The sequence below is a fragment of the Elephas maximus genome, chromosome 11, assembly GCF_024166365.1.
Source record: "Elephas maximus indicus isolate mEleMax1 chromosome 11, mEleMax1 primary haplotype, whole genome shotgun sequence".
Taxonomy (NCBI): domain Eukaryota; kingdom Metazoa; phylum Chordata; class Mammalia; order Proboscidea; family Elephantidae; genus Elephas; species Elephas maximus.
The window spans coordinates 54790649-54810234 of record NC_064829.1 but is presented as its reverse complement, the minus strand read 5'-3'; the positions used below and the strand labels follow the sequence as shown (position 1 = coordinate 54810234).

At 38.8% G+C, this 19586-nt stretch overlaps 1 protein-coding gene across 1 annotated transcript; it reads right to left on the bottom strand.

Annotated features, from left to right (window-relative positions):
• Window positions 1-1287: 1287 nt before the first annotated feature.
• LOC126085552 (HAUS augmin-like complex subunit 1) lies at window positions 1288-17660 on the bottom strand. Its single transcript, XM_049901082.1, has 9 exons — window positions 17621-17660; window positions 16658-16832; window positions 14792-14927; window positions 12352-12486; window positions 10635-10758; window positions 10196-10261; window positions 9140-9211; window positions 8836-8883; window positions 1288-1481 (listed from the first exon to the last, which is right to left on the bottom strand). The coding sequence occupies exons 1-9, from the start codon at window positions 17648-17650 to the stop codon at window positions 1431-1433; spliced, it is 837 nt and encodes a 278-aa protein (XP_049757039.1). The 5' UTR covers window positions 17651-17660; the 3' UTR covers window positions 1288-1430.
• Between the last annotated feature and the right edge of the window lie 1926 nt (window positions 17661-19586).

Here is a 19586-nt window from a genome sequence, read left to right as displayed (position 1 = left end):
TATTTTCCTTGTGTCTTTGGTTTTCTTCATTCTCCTTTGCTCCGGATAGGATGGGAACAATAGATGTATCTTAGATGGCTGCTCACAAGCTTTTAAGACCCCAGATGCTACTCACCAAAGTAGGATGTAGAACATTTTCTTTATGAACTATGTTATGCCAATTGACCTGAATATGCCACGAGAATATAGTCCCCAGCCTTCAGCCCTAGTAACTCAGTCCCTAAAGGTGTTTGGATGTGTCTGTGAAGCTTCTATGCCTTTGTCTTGGTCAAGTTGTGCTGACTTCCCCTATATTGTAGTTAACATTTGTCTATCTAGTCAGTGATTTCCCCTCCCTACCCTTGTAACCATGAAAGAATGTTTTTTCTGTGTGTGAACTTTTCTTGAGTTTTTAAAACAGTGGTCTCATACAATATTTGTATTTTTGCAACTGACTTATTTCACTCAACATAATGCCCTCCAGGTTCATCCAAGTTGTTAGATGTTTGGTGGATTTGCCATTTTTCTTTATTGTTGCATAGTATTCCACTGTGTGTATGTACCATAATTTGTTTATCTATTCCTCTACTGATGGGCACTTAAGTTGTCATGTTAGCAAATATTTTTATCTTCTACTTGCCATCCCACCTCTTAACTGCAAAAATTCAGAAAATGAATACTTGGATGAGAAGGACCCCCATTTATAAAATAAACTCCTAACAATTGTTAACTCTGGGGAGTGGAAACCTGAGAAACTCAAAGGCTGTCTGTCATATGTGATTTAAATAAGTGCACATACAGTGTGCCAGAATTGACTTGATGACAATGAGTCTGGTTCTGGTACAGTGTGTCAATATGACTACAGTGAAAGGGTAAACACATCCTGACTTTATAGTCATATTTCAGTGGATGACCATATACAGGGAGCCTGGGGGAAGGAAAACAATTGATCTGGATTTCCAGAATGGGAGTGTGAGAGAGACTAGGGGGAAGGGGAGGCACAAGGTAGGCAGGTGAGCTGATCAGAAAAGACAACAGCAGAACCCAGGAGAGGGAAGGGAGTGGGAGAAACATAACTGGAGTCGCAGAACCTTCCCTCTCACTTCACCTGACCCACTGAGCGGATGTGTGACAGCTGCCATGATGTTCACCTAATGCATCTGTTGAAGGATACTTACCCACCAGCAACAGAGAAAATTGCCAACCAAGAGAAAAGCCTTTTTTATTTAAAAAAAAAATGGAGAGAGAATGCTTTTTAGTACAAACACTATTTTGTATTTGGGCACAAAAATGCAATATACAAGCAGAAACCAGTATTCTATCAATAATGGCATTATTATCTCATCTAAGAGCACAGAAATTAAGTTACTAAGGAATGCCAAGAGGAAAGACATTCTTTGAAATCCTTTCAATTTCCCCTGTTAGGAAAAAACGATGTTCATTTGGCTGGGTCACAGTTTCATCAGCTCCACTTTCTGTGTAAGTTCAGCTTCAATGGCATCCTAAAGGATGAAAGGAATAGCAAAAATAGTATAAATAAGCACATAAAGTAAGCATCCTAACTTCAAATACTATTTAAAATAAGGGAAGCCAAAAACAAACAAATAAAAAACCATTAAAACTGAAATTAGGGAGGCGGGGCCAAGATGGCGGACTAGGCAGACGCTACCTCGGATCCCTCTTGCGACAAAGACACGGAAAAACAAGTGAATCGATCACATACATAACAATCTACGAATCTTTCCCAAATGAAGATACAATCCTGGAATTATCAGATACAGAATATAAAAAACTAATTTACAGAATGCTTCAAGACATCACAAATGAAATAAGGCAAACTGCAGAAAAAGCCAAGGAACACACTGATAAAACTGTTGAAGAACTCAAAAAGATTATTCAAGAACATAGTGGAAAAATTAATAAGTTGCAAGAATCCATAGAGAGACAGCATGTAGAAATCCAAAAGATTAACAATAAAATTACAGAATTAGATTTTTTTTTAATAGGAAGTCAGAGGAGCAGACTCGAGCAATTAGAATGCAGACTGGGACATCTGGAGGACCAGGGAATCAACACCAACATAGCTGAAAAAAAATCAGATAAAAGAATTAAAAAAAATGAAGAAACCCTAAGAATCATGTGGGACTCTATCAAGAAGGATAACCTGCGGGTGACTGGAGTCCCAGAACAGGGAGGGAGAACAGAAAACACAGAGAAAATAGTTGAAGAACTCCTGACAGAAAACTTCCCTGACATCATGAAAGACGAAAGGATATCTATCCAAGATGCTCATTGAACCCCATTTAAGATTGATCCAAAAAGAAAAACACCAAGACATATTATCATCAAACTCGCTAAAACCAAAGATAAACAGAAAAATTTAAAAGCAGCCAGGGAGAAAAGAAAGATTTCCTTCAAGGGAGAATCAATAAGAATAAGTTCAGACTACTCAGCAGAAACCATGCAGGCAAGAAGGGAATGGGATGACATATACAGAACACTGAAGGAGAAAAACTGCCAGCCAAGGATCATATATCCAGCAAAACTCTCTCTGAAATATGAAGGCGAAATTAAGATATTTACAGATAAACACAAGTTTAGAGAATTTGCAAAAACCAAACCAAAGCTACAAGAAATACTAAAGGATATTGTTTGGTCAGAAAACCAATAATATCAGATATCAGCACAACACAAGGACACAAAACAGAACGTCCTGATATCAACTCAAATAGGGAAATCACAAAAACAAACAAATTAAGATTAATTAATTAAAAAAAAAAATACACATAACAGGGAAACATGGAAGTCAATAGGTAAAAGATCACAATAATCAAAAAGAGGGACTAAATACAGGAGGCATTGAACTGCCATACGGAGAGTGATACAAGGCGATATAGAACAATGCAAGTTAGGTTTTTACTTAGAAAAATAGGGGTAAATAATAAGGTAACCACAAAAAGGTATAACAACTCTATAACTCAAGATAAAAGCCAAGAAAAACGTAACAACTCAACTAACATAAAGTCAAACACTATGAAAATGAGGATCTCACAATTTACTAAGAAAAACGTCTCAGCACAAAAAAGTATGTGGAAAAATGAAATTGTCAACAACACACATAAAAAGGCATCAAAATGACAGCACTAAAAACTTATTTATCTATAATTACGCTGAATGTAAATGGACTAAATGCACCAATAAAGAGACAGAAAGTCACAGACTGGATAAAGAAACACGATCCATCTATATGCTGCCTACAAGAGACACACCTTAGACTCAGAGACACAAACAAACTAAAACTCAAAGGATGGAAAAAAATATATCAAGCAAACAATAAGCAAAAAAGGAGTAGCAATATTAATTTCTGACAAAATAGACTTTAGACTTAAATCCACCACAAAGGATAAAGAAGGACACTATATAATGATAAAAGGGACAATTGATCAGGAAGACATAACCTTATTAAATATTTATGCACCCAATGACAGGGCTGCAAGATACATAAATCAAATTTTAACAGAATTGAAAAGTGAGATAGATACCTCCACAATTATAGTAGGAGACTTCAACACACCACTTTCGGAGAAGGACAGGACATCCAGTAAGAAGCTCAATAGAGACACGGAAGATCTACTTACAACAATCAACCAACTTGACCTCATTGACTTATACAAAACTGTCCACCCAACTGCTGCAAAGTATACTTTTTTTTCTAGTGCACATGGAACATTCTCTAGAATAGACCACATATTAGGTCATAGAACAAAACTTTGCAGAGTCCAAAACATTGAAATATTACAAAGCATCTTCTCAGACCACAAGGCAATAAAACCAGAAATCAATAACAGAAAAACTAGGGAAAAGAAATCAAATACTTGGGAAATGAACAATACCCTCCTGAAAAAAGACTGGGTTATAGAAGACATCAAGGAGGGAATAAGGAAATTCATAGAAAGCAACGAGACTGAAAATACTTCCTATCAAAACCTCTGGGACACAGCAAAAGCAGTGCTCAGAGGCCAATTTATATCCATAAATGCACACATACAAAAAGAAGAAAGAGCCAAAATCAGAGAACTGTCCCTACAACTTGAACAAATAGAAAGTGAGCAACAAAAGAATCCATCAGGCACCAGAAGAAAACAAATAATAAAAATTAGAGCTGAACTAAATGAATTAGAGAACAGAAAAACAATTGAAAGAATTAACAAAGCCAAAAGCTGGTTCTTTGAAAAAATTAACAAAATTGATAAACCATTGGCTAGACTGACTAAAGAAATACAGGAAAGGAAACAAATAACCCGAATAAGAAACGAGAAGGACCACATGACAACAGAACCAAATGAAATTAAAAGAATCATTTCAGATTATTATGAAAAATTGTACTCTAACAAATTTGCAAACCTAGAAGAAATGGATGAATTCCTGGAAAAACACTACCTACCTAAACTAACACATTCAGAAGTAGAACAACTAAATAGACCCATAACAAAAAAAGAGATTGAAACGGTAATCAAAAAACTCCCAACAAAAAAAAGCCCTGGCCCGGACGGCTTCACTGCAGAGTTCTACCAAACTTTCAGAGAAGAGTTAACACCACTACTTCTGAAGGTATTCCAAAGCATAGAAAATGACGGAATACTACCCAACTCATTCTATGAAGCCACCATCTCCCTGATACCAAAACCAGGTAAAGACATTACAAAAAAAGAAAATTATAGATCTATATCCCTCATGAACATAGATGCAAAAATTCTCAACAAAATTCTAGCCAATAGAATCCAAAAACACATCAAAAAAATAATTCATCGTGATCAAGTGGGATTTATACCAGGTATGCAAGGCTGGTTTAATATCAGAAAAACCATTAATGTAATCCATCACATAAATAAAACAAAAGACAAAAACCACATGATCTTATCAATTGATGCAGAAAAGGCATTTGACAAAGTCCAACACCCATTTATGATAAAAACTCTTACCAAAATAGGAATTGAAGGAAAATTCCTCAACATAATAAAGGGCATCTATGCAAAGCCAACAGCCAATATCACTCTAAATGGAGAGAACCTGAAAGCATTTCCCTTGAGAACGGGAACCAGACAAGGATGCCCTTTATCACCGCTCTTATTCAACATCGTGCTGGAAGTCCTAGCCAGGGCAATTAGGCTAGACAAAGAAATAAAAGGTATCCGGATTGGCAAGGAGGAAGTAAAGTTATCACTATTTGCAGATGACATGATTATATACACAGAAAACCCTAAGGAATCCTCCAGAAAACTACTGAAACTAATAGAAGAGTTTGGCAGAGTCTCAGGTTATAAAATAAACATACAAAAATCACTTGGATTCCTCTACATCAACAAAAAGAACACCGAAGAGGAAATAACCAAATCAATACCATTCACAGTAGCCCCCAAGAAGATAAGATACTTAGGAATAAATCTTACCAAGGATGTAAAAGACCTATACAAAGAAAACTACAAACCTCTACTACAAGAAGTTGAAAAGGACATACTTAAGTGGAAAAACATACCTTGCTCATGGATAGGAAGACTTAACATAGTAAAAATGTCTATTCTACCAAAAGCCATCTATACATACAATGCACTTCCGATCCAAATTCCAATGTCATTTTTTAAAGTGTTGGAGAAACAAATCACCAACTTCATATGGAAGGGAAAGAAGCCTCAGATAAGTAAAGCATTACTGAAAAAGAAGAAGAAAGTGGGAGGTCTCACTCTACCTGATTTCAGAACCTATTATACAGCCACAGTAGTCAAAACAGCCTGGTACTGGTGTAACAACAGGCACATAGACCAACGGAACAGAATTGAGAACCCAGATATAGATCCATCCACGTATAAGCTGCTGATATTTGACAAACGACCAGAGTCAGTTAATTGGGGGAAAGATAGCCTTTTTAACAAATGGTGCTGGCATAACTGGATATCCATTTGCAAAAAAATGAAACAGGACCCATACCTTACACCATGCACAAAAACTAACTCCAAGTGGATCAAAGACCTAAACATAAAGACCAAAACGATAAAGATCATGGAAGAAAAAATAGGGACAACCCTAGGAGCCCTAATACAAGGCATAAACAGAATACAAAACATTACCAAAAATGATGAAGAGAAACCAGATAACTGGGAGATCCTAAAAATCAAACACCTGTGCTCATCTAAAGACCTCACCAAAAGAGTAAAAAGACCACCTACAGACTGGGAAAGAATTTTCAGCTATGACATCTCCGACCAGCGCCTGATCTCTAAAATCTACATGATTCTGTCAAAACTCAACCACAAAAAGACAAACAACCCAATCAAAAAGTGGGCAAAGGATATGAACACACCCTTCAGTAAAGAAGATATTCAGGCAGCTAACAGATACATGAGAAAATGCTCTCGATCATTAGCCATTAGAGAAATGCAAATTAAAACTACGATGAGATTCCATCTCACACCAACAAGGCTGGCATTAATCCAAAAAACACAAAATAATAAATGTTGGAGAGGCTGCGGAGAGATTGGAACTCTCATACACTGCTGGTGGGAATGTGAAATGGTACAACCACTTTGGAAATCCATCTGGCGTTATCTTAAACAGTTAGAAATAGAACTACCATACAACCCAGAAATCCCACTCCTCGGAATATACCCTAGAGATACAAGAGCCTTCACACAAACAGATATATGCACACCCATGTTTATTGCAGCTCTGTTTACAATAGCAAAAAGCTGGAAGCAACCAAGGTGTCCGTCAACGGATGAATGGGTAAATAAATTGTGGTATATTCACACAATGGAATACTACGCATCGATAAAGAACAGTGATGAATCTGTGAAACATTTCATAACATGGAGGAACCTGGAAGGCATTATGCTGAGTGAAATTAGTCAGAGGCAAAAGGACAAATATTGTATAAGACCACTATTATAAGATCTTGAGAAATAGTAAACCTGAGAAGAACACATACTTTTGTGGTTACGAGCGGGCGGAGGGAGGGAGGGTGGGAGAGGGTTTTTTATTGAATAATCAGTAGATAAGAACTGCTTTAGGTGAAGGGAAAGACAACACTCAATACATGGAAGGTCAGCTCAATTGGACTGGACCAAAAGCAAAGAAGTTTCCGGGATAAAATGAATGCTGCAAAGGTCAGCGGAGCAGGGGCGGGGGTCTGGGGAACATGGTTTGCAGGGACTTCTAAGTCAATTGGCAAAATAATTCTATTATGAAATCATTCTGCATCCCACTTTGAAATGTGGCGTCTGGGGTCTTAAATGCTAACAAGCGGCCATCTAAGATGCATCAATTGGTCTCAACCCACCTGGAGCAAAGGACAATGAAGAACACCAAGGCCACACGACAACTAAGAGCCCAAGAGACAGAAAGGGCCACATGAACCAGAGACCTACATCACCCTGAGACCAGAAGAACTAGTTGGTGCCCAGCCACAATTGATGACTGCCCTGACAGGGAGCACAGCAGAGGACCCCTGAGGGAGCAGGAGATCAGTGGGATGCAGACCCCAGATTCTCATAAAAAGACCAAACTTAATGGTCTGACTGAGACTAGAGGAATCCCGGAGGCCATGGTCCCCAGACCTTCTGTTGGCACAGGACAGGAACCATCCCTGAAGACAACTCATCAGACATGAAAGGGACTGGTCAGCGGGTGGGAGAGAGATGCTGATGAAGAGTGAGCTAATTATATCAGGTGGACACTTGAGATTGTGTTGGCAACTCTTGTCTGGAGGGGGGATGGGAAGATAGAGAGAGAGGGAAGCCGGCAAAATTCTCACGAAAGGAGAGACTGAAAGGGCTGACTCAAGAGGGGGAGAGCAAGTGGGAGTACAGAGTAAGATGTATGTAAACTTATATGTGACAGACTGACTGGATTTGTAAACGTTCACTTGAAGCTTAATAAAAGTTAATAAAAAAATAAATAAATAAAAGTTATGCTTTAAGACCACAAAAAAAAAACTGAAATTAAAAAAAATACTACTACAAATATTAAATATGCTTTTCACCATTCCCTTACTTTTACACTTCCCAAACGCCTCCCCCCACCACCAAAAAACAAGTTTTCAGACTACTGATTCTAATAAACATTTCAAGGGGAAAAAACTCTTTAGAGGCCTGAGTCAGTGTATGGCTACATGAATAGATTTTTCTGATCTTTACTCCTCAAGCAACAGACTTCCACAATGTCCCTCGCATCAACTCTTTTCTATTCTCATTGTCACTGTCCTCATTCCATCTCATCTGGCCTAAATAAGCCAGCTGGTTTCTGTAATTTCCCTTCTCTCTTCTCTGATCCACCCTATACACTGCTTCCAGAATAATCTTCCTAAAGCACTGGCCTGATTAAAAAGCACAGCTTTGATCACATTTCTTTTCAGCTTAAAGAAAAAAAAAAAAAAACTTTCCATGGTTCCCGACAGCCTCCAAGCTCAATCATTTTTAATAGGTAAGGCCCTTTATATTATAAACCAGTTGACCTTTTCAACGCTGTCTTCTCTTGCATACCCTTGACTAGTTTATGATACTCCTCATCATTTGCTGTGGCTTGGAAAAGTCCTCCATTTTTCAGCTCTTTTGTCTCTGTAATTCCTTTTGCTTATAATAGTCTATACTCTCAAACTTTAAGGACATAAAACATGTATTTTTAATGGAAAAAAAATATATACACACATGCCAAAAAAGTACTAAAACACACATTGGAATGATACATAGCAACTTTGGGACTGTGGTTTACCTCTGAGGAGGAAGGGAAAAAAAAAGGATGAAGGGGGCTTTAGCTGTATCGGTATTTAGTTTAGAATCAGAAGGAAAACATGGAATTACTTACCAATTCTCTCCTTGCTTCTTCAATTTTCACTTGGGCAAGAGATGGATTCTTTTAAAGACAAATAAAACAAGGAAAGGTTATATTGCCTCAATTTGACTCAAGGGGAAAAACACAATAATGTTTTTCAAAAGGCAAAAAACCTTACAGAGAGTATATCCAACGTACATGCAATACTGAAACTCACAACTGACTTTAAATCCCTAAACGTGGACCCACTATTTTCATGAATATGTAGTACCCTTGGCGGAAGCTGGAGGGGATGACCTTTTTTAAAAAAAAAAAAAAAATTCATAAGAATAATTACCGGCATTAAATCTAAATAAGATTCCAATTTTTTCTTCAAAGGTTTAGTCTGTTGTTTTAGTTCTGCCAGTTTCTGGGGGTAAAACATATAAAGAGTCACAGAGTAACAGAGACATTTGCAATGTAACTAAATACAGCCCATTTCTGAAATAAAACACAATAACGCATTAAAATTAGGATATTTTAAAATAATATATCCAATAAACAGTCTCAAAGATAAATGGATAGACGAACTCAGTTCCAATGGAAAAAATGTTTACCGGATGCTTACATAGGAAAGTTAAAGTTCCATTTATTAAGAGTAGGATTTAAGTATTAATTAAGATTAGAATTTAAGTAAACTGTGTAGGAACACAAAAGAATGTGATTAAGAGGAGTCAGAATATAAGGGAACAACCAGAGTCTCAAATACAAATTTATGAACAGTCAACTTTAGATTCCAAGAATCAAAGTAGAAAAAAATTTTAAGAATAATAAACTAAAACAAAAACCCCTATTTCTCACTTTTCCAAAATAGATAAAACCCTTACTAAAAAAACCAAACCCATTGCTGTCGAGCTGATTCTGACTCATAGTGATCCTATAGGACAGAGTGGAACTGCCCCGTAGGGTTTCCAAGGAGTGCCTGGCGGACTCAAATGGTCAACCTTTTGGTTAGCAGCTGTAGCTCTTAACCACTACATCACCAGGGTTTCCAAAACCCTTATACAATCTGAAAACCCAGAATTGCATTTGGAAACTATAGGAGTTTTGGGGTCTGCATTTTTACTGTACATTGAAACAGATGAGTACCTAGATGGTGGACTTAATAAACTGGTAACATATAACTGACTGTGGCAAAAAGTTTCTAGTCTACAGTAATAAGTACAGGAAACCAAACAAATGTGAAGAGATATACAGCTAAACAAGTAAGAAGGATATAAAGAATATAAAGTACAAAAGTAAAGAAAAAAGATCAGTTTAATAGTGCATAAGATTTCTGTAAAAAGAAACAAATGAAAAAGAGATTGTGGATAAGTATTTTTAAAAAAGGTGAATTAGGTTAAAATAAGCTCACCTCTGATAGTGTCACTAGTGACTGGTGAGAGAGAGAAGCATCCATGCCTCTGGCTAAAAGTTGCTCCTACAATTACAAAATGACGGTTCAGTGAAAAAAAAGTATTTTCAAAGTGACCATCATAAACGTTTTCAACATATACAACAGTAAAGAGAATCTATGAGGCATACATTAAAAAACTGTACGTATATCCAAGCGCTTTTATGTTATCTATGAATCACTTCCATATGGCTGCAATGCTTAAGAGCCTGAGCTTTGCAGCCTGAGCACCTGCATTTGGACCTGGATGTGCTGCTAAGTAGCTATGTGACAATGGGCAAATTACCTATGTCCTCTGTGCCTTAGCTCTCTCATCTGTAAAAAGGGAATAATAATACTGCCTGGTTGTGACGGAGAAGGTGTAACGGCAAACTCACTGTATTTAGTCCTTCATACAAACCTCTGTGGCTTTGATTCCAAATCTGAACTCCTCTGATTTTGCTTTTAGGAAGTCCATGTTCTGAAGACGATGGTCAACTCTGGCCCTTTCTGTAGAGAGATGTTGCTCTGCCTTCTTAAGATCCCTTCAAAAAGTAAAGTTAAAAACATTTTCTTCCTTTCGGTGAGATTATTCTAAAAGCAAACTCTACTAGTGTTTGGGTGCAACTCTGGATCAGTGAAGAGGAGACAACCTACCTGATGGATTATATCCCATAAATTTCACATCCCAGTCTAGCTACCATACATTCTTCCAGGTCATTGGCCCCTGTGCATGGCCAGCTGGAATTTATCTCAAAGTATACAAAATAATTTTAAGATTAACCTATATAAAATATAGTTGGAGAAAGGAAATCTGCTTTAAAAAAGCAGTTTAGTTTTAGGGGGCAGTGAGTTCATGCTAATGGGGGAGGAACAATTCAGAAAAGGAGGGCGGGATTGGTTACGTAACATGAAGAATGTAATCAGTGTCCCTGGATTGTATATGTAGAAATTGTTGAATTAGTGTATGTTTTGCTGGGCATACTTTTAACAACAGCAAAAAGAATGATTTAATATATCCAAAAGACAGTCCGAAATGCAGAGGTGCCAAAGGCCTCTCTACTAAATATGACGTGAATATTTGCTGAATGAATTTCTATACCACCAAATTATTTCTATATGTAATATCTGGGGCAACAAATAAGATCCATAGCATCAAAAGAGAGATACCACAGTTATAGTCAGAAAAGGCAAAAAAATAGTATTTGACTTTAAGTGGCATAGTACTTTAGAAGTTTTATAAATGAAAGTATTCACATATATTTAAAAAATTATAAAACCTACGTTAATTGTAATAATAACAAAAGATAAGAAACTATGTAAACAGTGAAACTCTGAACTCACCCTCCCACCTCCATTTTCTACTTCAAAAAACATTTTTTGGGCTCCATTTCCTCATGTATTATTTTAAATCATACCATTGGTCACAATGAATCTGACATTAATTGATACCGCTTCTGTAATGCGTTAAATAGTGTCTCCAAAAATTCACGTTACTCACAACCTCAGAGTGTGAGCTGATTTGGAAATAGGGTTTGTGCAGATGTAATTTAAAAAAAAGTATTGAGATCAGATCATATTAGACATAAAAAAACTAAACCTGTTGCTGTCAAGTCAATTCTGACTCATAATGACTCTATAGGACAGACTAGAACTGCCCCATAGTTTCCAAGGAGCAGCTGGTGGATTTTGAACTGCTGACCTTTTCACTAGCAGCTGAGCACTTAACCACTATGCCACCAGGGCTCCATACTGGACGTAAAAAAACTCACTGCAGTCGAACTGATTCCGACTCATAGCAACCCAGGCCCTAAATCCAATGACAGAGTCCTTATAAGAGACAGAAGGATACACAGAGACACAGGTCTTCCCACAAGGAGGCCATGGAAGACAGAGGCCAAGGTGGGACTTATGTTGTTACAAGCCAAGGAATGCCAGGAGCCGACCAGAAGCCAGAAGAGACAAGGAAAGATTCTCCCCGAGAGCCCTGGAGGCAAGTGTGGCCATGCCAACTCTTTGATTTTGGGCTTCTGGTCTCCAGAACTGTGAGAGAATAGACTTCTGTTGTTTGAAGCCACCCAGCTTGTGGTAATTTGGTATGGCAGCCCTAGGAAACAACTTCCAACTCAATCACTTACTCTTGTAGATGTTTTTCTAATACTAAAGTTGCAGTTAGGTTTTTTCCAAGTTTTGCCAACTCAAGCTCTATTTCTTCATTTTTGTACTTGGTGCGAAAAAGATCAGAGGTCAAATCATTCACTGCAGGGATAAAACTAAAAAAAGAATCTGGTCATATAAATGGACATTAAGGAAAATAACTACAGTATCTCTCATTTCTAACAATTTTTTATCTCCGTGTAGATTCTTACATAAGCACTATGTTTCATACCTCTATGCATTTTTTATAAGCTCTCCCCATTCCCTAGAATGCCCTTCCTCAGCTGGCAAATTTCTGTCCTTCAAAACTCAGGTAAAATTTCCTCCCATTCTAGAATTTACTATTCCTTTCTGTGTGCTGCCAAGCTTGTACTTTCTCGTATTGTTGAAGCTGTCACACTGTATCACAGTTTGTCCATATTCCTTATTTGACTCTGAACAGAGATGTCCTTGTACCTACTATTCATCTCTGCCTCCCCATGCTTATAGCAATAATGCCTGGAATGTAACTGGTACTTGGTGTCTGCTGAACTGAATTCAAGGTTAGATTTCTGCTGCCATACAGCCTACACGTCCTTTTAGTTAAAACACCTCTCTTTGAGCATATATATAAATTCTAAGCCCTTATATATGCCATTAAAAATGAAAAAAAAAAAAAACACTGCCTGGGTACTGGGTTTGTATACACCATTAAACAAAACAGCTGTGCAGTTCTCTCATTATAATGGCAAGTTGGAGGGGTAGTCGTAGCTAAAATATGGCCACCAGTAATAGTCATATGGACTGTGGAGTCAGACTGGGTTTAAACCCCATTTACTAGCTTGGAAAGGTTATTTATCTTTGAGCCTCAGTTTTCCTTTAGGGTTGTTGGATGAATCATATCATTTAACAGGGATGGATTACCCAATAAGCAAGGTATGCACCACTTACTTGCACTTATGTGCTAGTCTGTAATGCACAATTTCACCTGTTTTTCACATCTCCAGGTGAAACTGTGCACTAGAGATTAGTAAGTAAACACAATTAAGCCCCTGCTACCTTGCTTACTGTTAGCCCTTGTATACCTTGCTTGTTTGTTAATCGGCTCCTGTGTCATTAAACCAAAAATCAAACCTATTACTGTTGAGACGATTCCAACTCACAGTGACCCTATAGGACAGAGGAAAACTGCCCCCATAAGGTTTCCAAGGAGCGGCTGGTGTGGTGGATTTGAACTGCCGACCATTTGGTTAGCAGCTGTAGCTCTTAACCACTGCACCACTAGGGCTCCTGTGTCATTATATAGTTGAAATGTCTGATATAAGAAATGAGTAACCCTAACCTACTACACTCAACAGGGTAGGGACATAACCAAAATTTACTACTCTCAGCCAGATCATTTAGTCTATTGCTTTTCTTTTTTTTAGGTATACATATATATGTTTTTTTTTTTTATTGTGCTTTAAGTGAAAGTTTACAAATCAAGTCAGCCTCTCATATTTATATACACCTCGCTATATACACGTAGCTGCTCTCCCCCTAGTGAGGCAGCACACTCCTTTTCTCTACTCCCTATTTTCGTGTCCATTCAGCCAGCTTCTGACCCCCTCTGCCCTCTCGTCTCCCCTCCAGACAGGAGATCCCCACAGTCTTATATGTCTACTTGATCCAAGAAGCTCACTCCTCACCAGTATCATTTTCTATCCTACAGTCCAGTCCAATCCCTGTCTGAAGTGTTGGGTTTGGGAATGGTTCCAGTCTTGGGCTAACAGAAGGTCTGGGGACCATAACTTCCGGGGTCCTTCTAGTCTCAGTCAGACCATTAAGTCTGGTCTTTTTACAAGAATTCGAAGTCTGCATCCCACTGCTCTCCTGCTCCCTCAGGGGTTCTCTGTTGTGTTCCCCGTCAGGGCAGTCATTGGTTCTAGCCAGGCACCATCTAGTTCTTCTGGTCTCAGGCTGATGTAGTCTCTGGTTTATGTGGCCCTTTCTGACTCTTGGGCTCATAATTACCTTGTGTCTTTGGTGTTCTTCATTCTCCTTTGCTCCAGGTGGGTTGAGACCAATTGATGCATCTTAGCTGGCCGCTTGCTAGTGTTTAAGACCCCAGAAGCCACTCTCCAAAGTGGGATGCAGAATGTTTTCTTAACAGATTTTATTATTCTACTGCTTTTCTTATTGTTTATGGGGAACAGTGTGATACCTAATCCCTCCCCACATATACCTGAGATCCAACCTTAGAAACCTAATCCTGGAAGAAGAAAATAGTAAAAATTAACCAATGCCCAAATTTATCTGAAACTATACTCACTAGCAAAGATAAGGAGTTAACTAAATTCAGTATTTTTGCATTTATTATTAATTTTTAGATAGAATTACAGAAAGAACTAAAAAGTCGTTAGCAAATATGATGGCAGAAATGAAAATTGTCACAAGAATTACCTAGTTAGTGAGGTATCCTTTGTTTCAAGCACCACTGCAATGTCGACCAAAGCATTCAGATACCTGGAACCTGTGCTAGAGAGACTGGCAGGGGAAAAATCCACACTCTCCATGAGAAGGTCTTGAAGATGCTTAGCTGAAAACATATAAGAGTTTCATGGTGACTAAGATTATTATTATTTTTATTTTTTAAGTCTTATTCAGATGTAATTCAAATACCACAAAGTATTTGAATTACATCTGAATAAGACTTAAAAAATAATAGCTAAACAAACAACTAAAGAATACAATTCAGTGGCTTGAAGTATAATCAGAGCTGTGTGACCATCACTACGATCCATTTTAGGACATTTTCCCTGCCTTAGAAAGAAACCTCTTCCCCTTGGCCATCAACCCCATTCCCCCCAGGAGGCTATTTTACTAATTCTTGATTTCAAGAAGCTATTGCTGAACTTGAACATGAGTTTAAAAAAACAAGTCCTCTTGGCAGAGTGACCACGACTAAATATTGCTGGAAAAATGTCTTCTAAATGTGAGTTTTGGGCTTCCCTTCTGGAAAATATTGCCTGGATTCATCCTGCATAAAGTATTTTACTATTTTCCATGAAAAACTTTGAAGAATTTGTTCTTGAAAATTTCATCTACTTCAGAAAAATGTAGAGACATACTGATGATAAGCCGTTCAAATATATCACAATGACCAACAATGCCAGTATTGTGTGGCTTTTTAAATTTAAGATTCAATATATTCAACCTTCAAAAATACATGAAAAAAATACATATATGTTTGTATATGTTATGTACATACATGTGCTGTACTAACCCAAAAACCCAGTGCTGTAGTGCTGTACTAGAGGGCTTTTTTGGGGAGTGGGGTATTTAATCATTCTCTGATATTCCCCAGATAGTACAAGTATGGTCTTTACATTTCTCTAACACTAAAGTAAACCTGAGTATAGAGTAATAATCTTTTCTATTGATATTCACATATGCCTAACAAACAGACTATAACAGGTATTAAGTTGAGTTCTTCTCATAGACTCCCAGAGTTTTCAAAGCCACTGCATGGCAGTAAATGCCACCGTACACCCTAGACGGTTTTTATCCTTCGAGTTTGGCCACATACTCTTGGGCACAAACTTAGAACTGCTGGAGCCTAATTACTTATACAAGGAGCCCCAGTGGTGCAGTGGTTAAAGCAATTGACTGCTAACCAAAAGGTAGGTGATTCAAAACCACCAGTGGCTCCATGGGAGAAAGATGTAGCAGTCTGCCTCCTTAGAGATTTATAGCCTTGGAAACCCTATGGGTTGCTATGAGTTAGAATAGACTTGACAGCAGTGGGTTTGGGGTTGGGGAATCACACATTCTGTTTGTATATTTTTATTCTAATCTGATCATTCATTTCAAAGAATTCAGGCATGGCTTCAAATACGTCAAGTAGTTTTGGTGGTGATTTCCAAAGCTTAAGAAAAGTGATTATTTTTCCACACCGGAATTTTTCAACTTGGCACTACTGATTTTTAGGGCTGGATAATTCTCTGTTTGGGGTGCTGTTCTGTGCATCGAGGATGTTTAGCCACATCTCTAGCTTCTACCCACTAGATGCCAGTAGCACCCCTCAAGTATGACAACTCTTTTAGGACTTACTGTTTTGCTGTCAGAGTACCAATAAAATATTTAAGCAAGTGTATACTGTCATGAGATTTAGGATTTAGAAAGTTACTATGACAACAGAGTGGAAGAACATCTGTGTAAAATAAAGAAGCAAAGCTGACAAGTAGTCTACAGTAAATTAATCTTCTTTAAGGTTACAAAATGTGGTCACCTTTAGTTATTCTCTTCAAACTCTGGAAGTAATCTCACCTTCTGATTCATATTCACTTGCTTTCTGTTTCAAGTCCTCTGTTACCAGGGAGACATCCCTATCCCGGGCCTTGTTGCGCTCTGAAAGGTGATACAGAATCTCTGTGGTCCTTGGATTCACCTCATATTGTGGAATGGGATGATCTCCAAATATTTTTTTCAACCAGGCAGCAACCTAACCATTAAAAGGAAGGCAGACATTACAAGTTTTGTTCAGTGGAATGGCCCACAGCAAATGTGACAGAGAAGTTACCAAAAGCAAACTAGATGTTTTCCATGAATATCCTGGCATCCACTTCACATCCTAACTTGTCTGAGGCAGGTAGGAGATGTCAGGAAATAAACTAAAAATCTAAAAGTAAGTACAATGCCAACGGGAGAAGAGTCAATATTACCGGAGAACAATACATTCTCTCCCAAAGCTACAAACAGTAGTTTAGGTTAATAATTTGCATCACTAGAAAAACCGTAAAGCTCAATATATACAGATGTGAAAGCATTATTATACGTGCAGAACGAAAGTCTTGTCTCCAACACTTGTTGTCCCCAACATAACCCCCTCAGTGCCCATAAGCGCCCAGCTGGGATGTGGGGCACACAAGCAGCTCAGGTGTGGAAATTCTTGGAGGGAACAGCAGAGAAGGGCGAGGATTGGTTGGCAGGTAGGTCTGAGTTCAGCAGTCCCACTCCAGTCTGTTGGGAGGGGATTCGTACTAGGGGGTTCACTAAACGCCTGTCCCAGCCCGAGTACAAGCGAGGGAAGGCCCGGAAAGAGACCGCCCTTTCCTGGAGGATCTAAACGACACGGGGCTCGCAGATGCTGCGGGCAGCACTGAAGATGGACGTGTGAAAGTAAGGGCAAAGAACTGTAGACGTAGTGCCGAGGAGGTGGAGTCCAACGTGCGAAACCCACAGTCAGCGGAAGGTGTGTCAAAAACCCTGTTTCCAGGAGACCCTAGATACCCGCGCTTCTCTCTCCTGCTCTGCTTCCATAGCTGCCGCTCCCGCCACTTCCCGAGATGCTCCTCTCCCAGGACTCGCCCCACTAGCTTTTGGGGCGGGGCCGCCCCAGGTCCCGCCCACACGCCGTTGGCCAAGCCCCCGCATGAGACTCGGCGTTTCTGGGAGTTGTGGTTTTTACTCTGACTCCAGGCCACTTAGGTCCTGGACAGGGTTGGTCCAAGGCTGCAGTACCGGAAGCCTTTCTCCCGTGCGGTTTTCCAGTCCTCTCTGTCCTCTGTGCAATTAATCTCCTCCAGGACGGGGAGAGCCACTCAGAATCAGGCTCTTTTCTTTTTCCTTACGTTTCTATTTCTAGTTTCAATCACTTCTTTAAAAAATTTTATCTGAAGCTTTTGGGGGCGGTTAACATATTATGTTTGTCTTTTGTTCACATTGATTACATTACCTTAAAATTTTACTTTATACTGGCAATATGAGCTGCAGTAATTCCACCTTTGCTGTTATTTCCAACTACCAGGGAGCCAAATTCTTCAGGAGAATTTAAAGCGTGCTATTTTAGCTGCAGCAATCCTATCTTTGCAATTATTTCCCACTACCAGGGCGGTAAATGCTGCAGGAGAATTTAAAATGTGCTAACTGCATTCTTCTGCTGGTACCTTCACCGTCGTTCAACCATTCCTCCATTCATTTCTTGCCTTACCTGAAGTTCTCTCAACTCCCTCCATCACTCTGTAGTTAACACTGTGAGAGTTTCCTTGTACTTACACAGCAGTGCATAGGTTTTTTTTTTTTTTTTTTTTAAAAAAAACATGTTTTCGTATTCGTCTTTCATTTTTGCGGGAACTCTGTAAAATGGGTGAGACAGATTATTTTACCTACTTTCATATTAAAAAAAACACAGGGATTAAATGGTTTAACCTAGGTTAGGCCACAAACGCCAGTAGGCTACAATTGAGTGTTCAGCCTCCTTAGGTTACAACACACTGCTGCCTGCAACATTCCAAAACACTGTAGATACTATGTTGCATTAGGCCAGATTGAAGAAGGTCAGTGTTCTCACCTTCCTGTGATGTGTGGTTTAATATCAAATTGTGGATTAGATTTAGTACCAAATATCTTCTAAGTCATGTGTATATTTAAAATAATAAAATCTTTCTTTTTTTAAATAATTTTTATTGAGCTTTAAGTGAACGTTTACAAATCAAGTCTGTCACATATAAGCTTATATACACTTTACTCCATACTCCCACTTACTCTCCCCCTAATGAGTCAGCCCTTTCAGTCTCTCCTTTCTTGACAATTTTGCCAGTTTCTAACCCTCTCTACCCGCCCATCTCCCCTCCAGACAGGAGATGCCAACACAGTCTCAAGTGTCCACCTGATACAAGTAGCTCTGTCTTCATCAGCATCTCTCTCCTACCCATTGTCCAGTCCCTTCCATGTCTGATGAGTTGTCTTCAGGAATGGTTCCTGTCCTGGGCCAACAGAAGGTTTGGGGACCATGACCGCTGGGATTCCTCTAGTCTCAGTCAGACCATTAAGTCTGGACTTATGAGAATTTGGGGCCTGCATCCCACTGCTCTCCTGCTCCCTCAGGGGTTTTCTGTTGTGCTCCCTGTCAGGGCAGTCATCAGTTGTGGCCGGACACCATCTAGTTCTTCTGGTCTCAGGATGATGTAAGTCTCTGGTTCCTGTGGCCCTTTCTGTCTCTTGGGCTCATAGTTATCCTGTGACCTTGGTGTTCTTCATTCTCCTTTGATCCAGGTGGGTTGAGACCAAAATCTTTCTTTTTAAAGGAATCTTACCAGCGATTCAATACCATGTTACATGGTTTGCTTATTTGTTTGTTTCAAATATATCTCTGTTCAGTAACCAAATATCAGATAAATTGGTGCAGCTCCTAAGTATGGGAAAAATGCTACCTTTATGTTCTTCATTTTCATCACTACAAATTTTGCAAAATTTC

Bases quoted from the DNA above. Each gene is read 5' to 3' on its own strand.
- LOC126085552 (XM_049901082.1), bottom strand. From the start codon at position 17,650: ATGGAAGCAGAGCAGGAGAGAGAAGCGCGG. The intron at 12,487-14,791 runs GTAATTCTTGTG...TTCTTTTTTTAG, and splicing joins AAGGATACCTCACTAACTAG to TTTTATCCCTGCAGTGAATG. The intron at 1,482-8,835 runs GTAAGTAATTCC...TTCATCCTTTAG, and splicing joins AAGAAGCAAGGAGAGAATTG to GATGCCATTGAAGCTGAACT.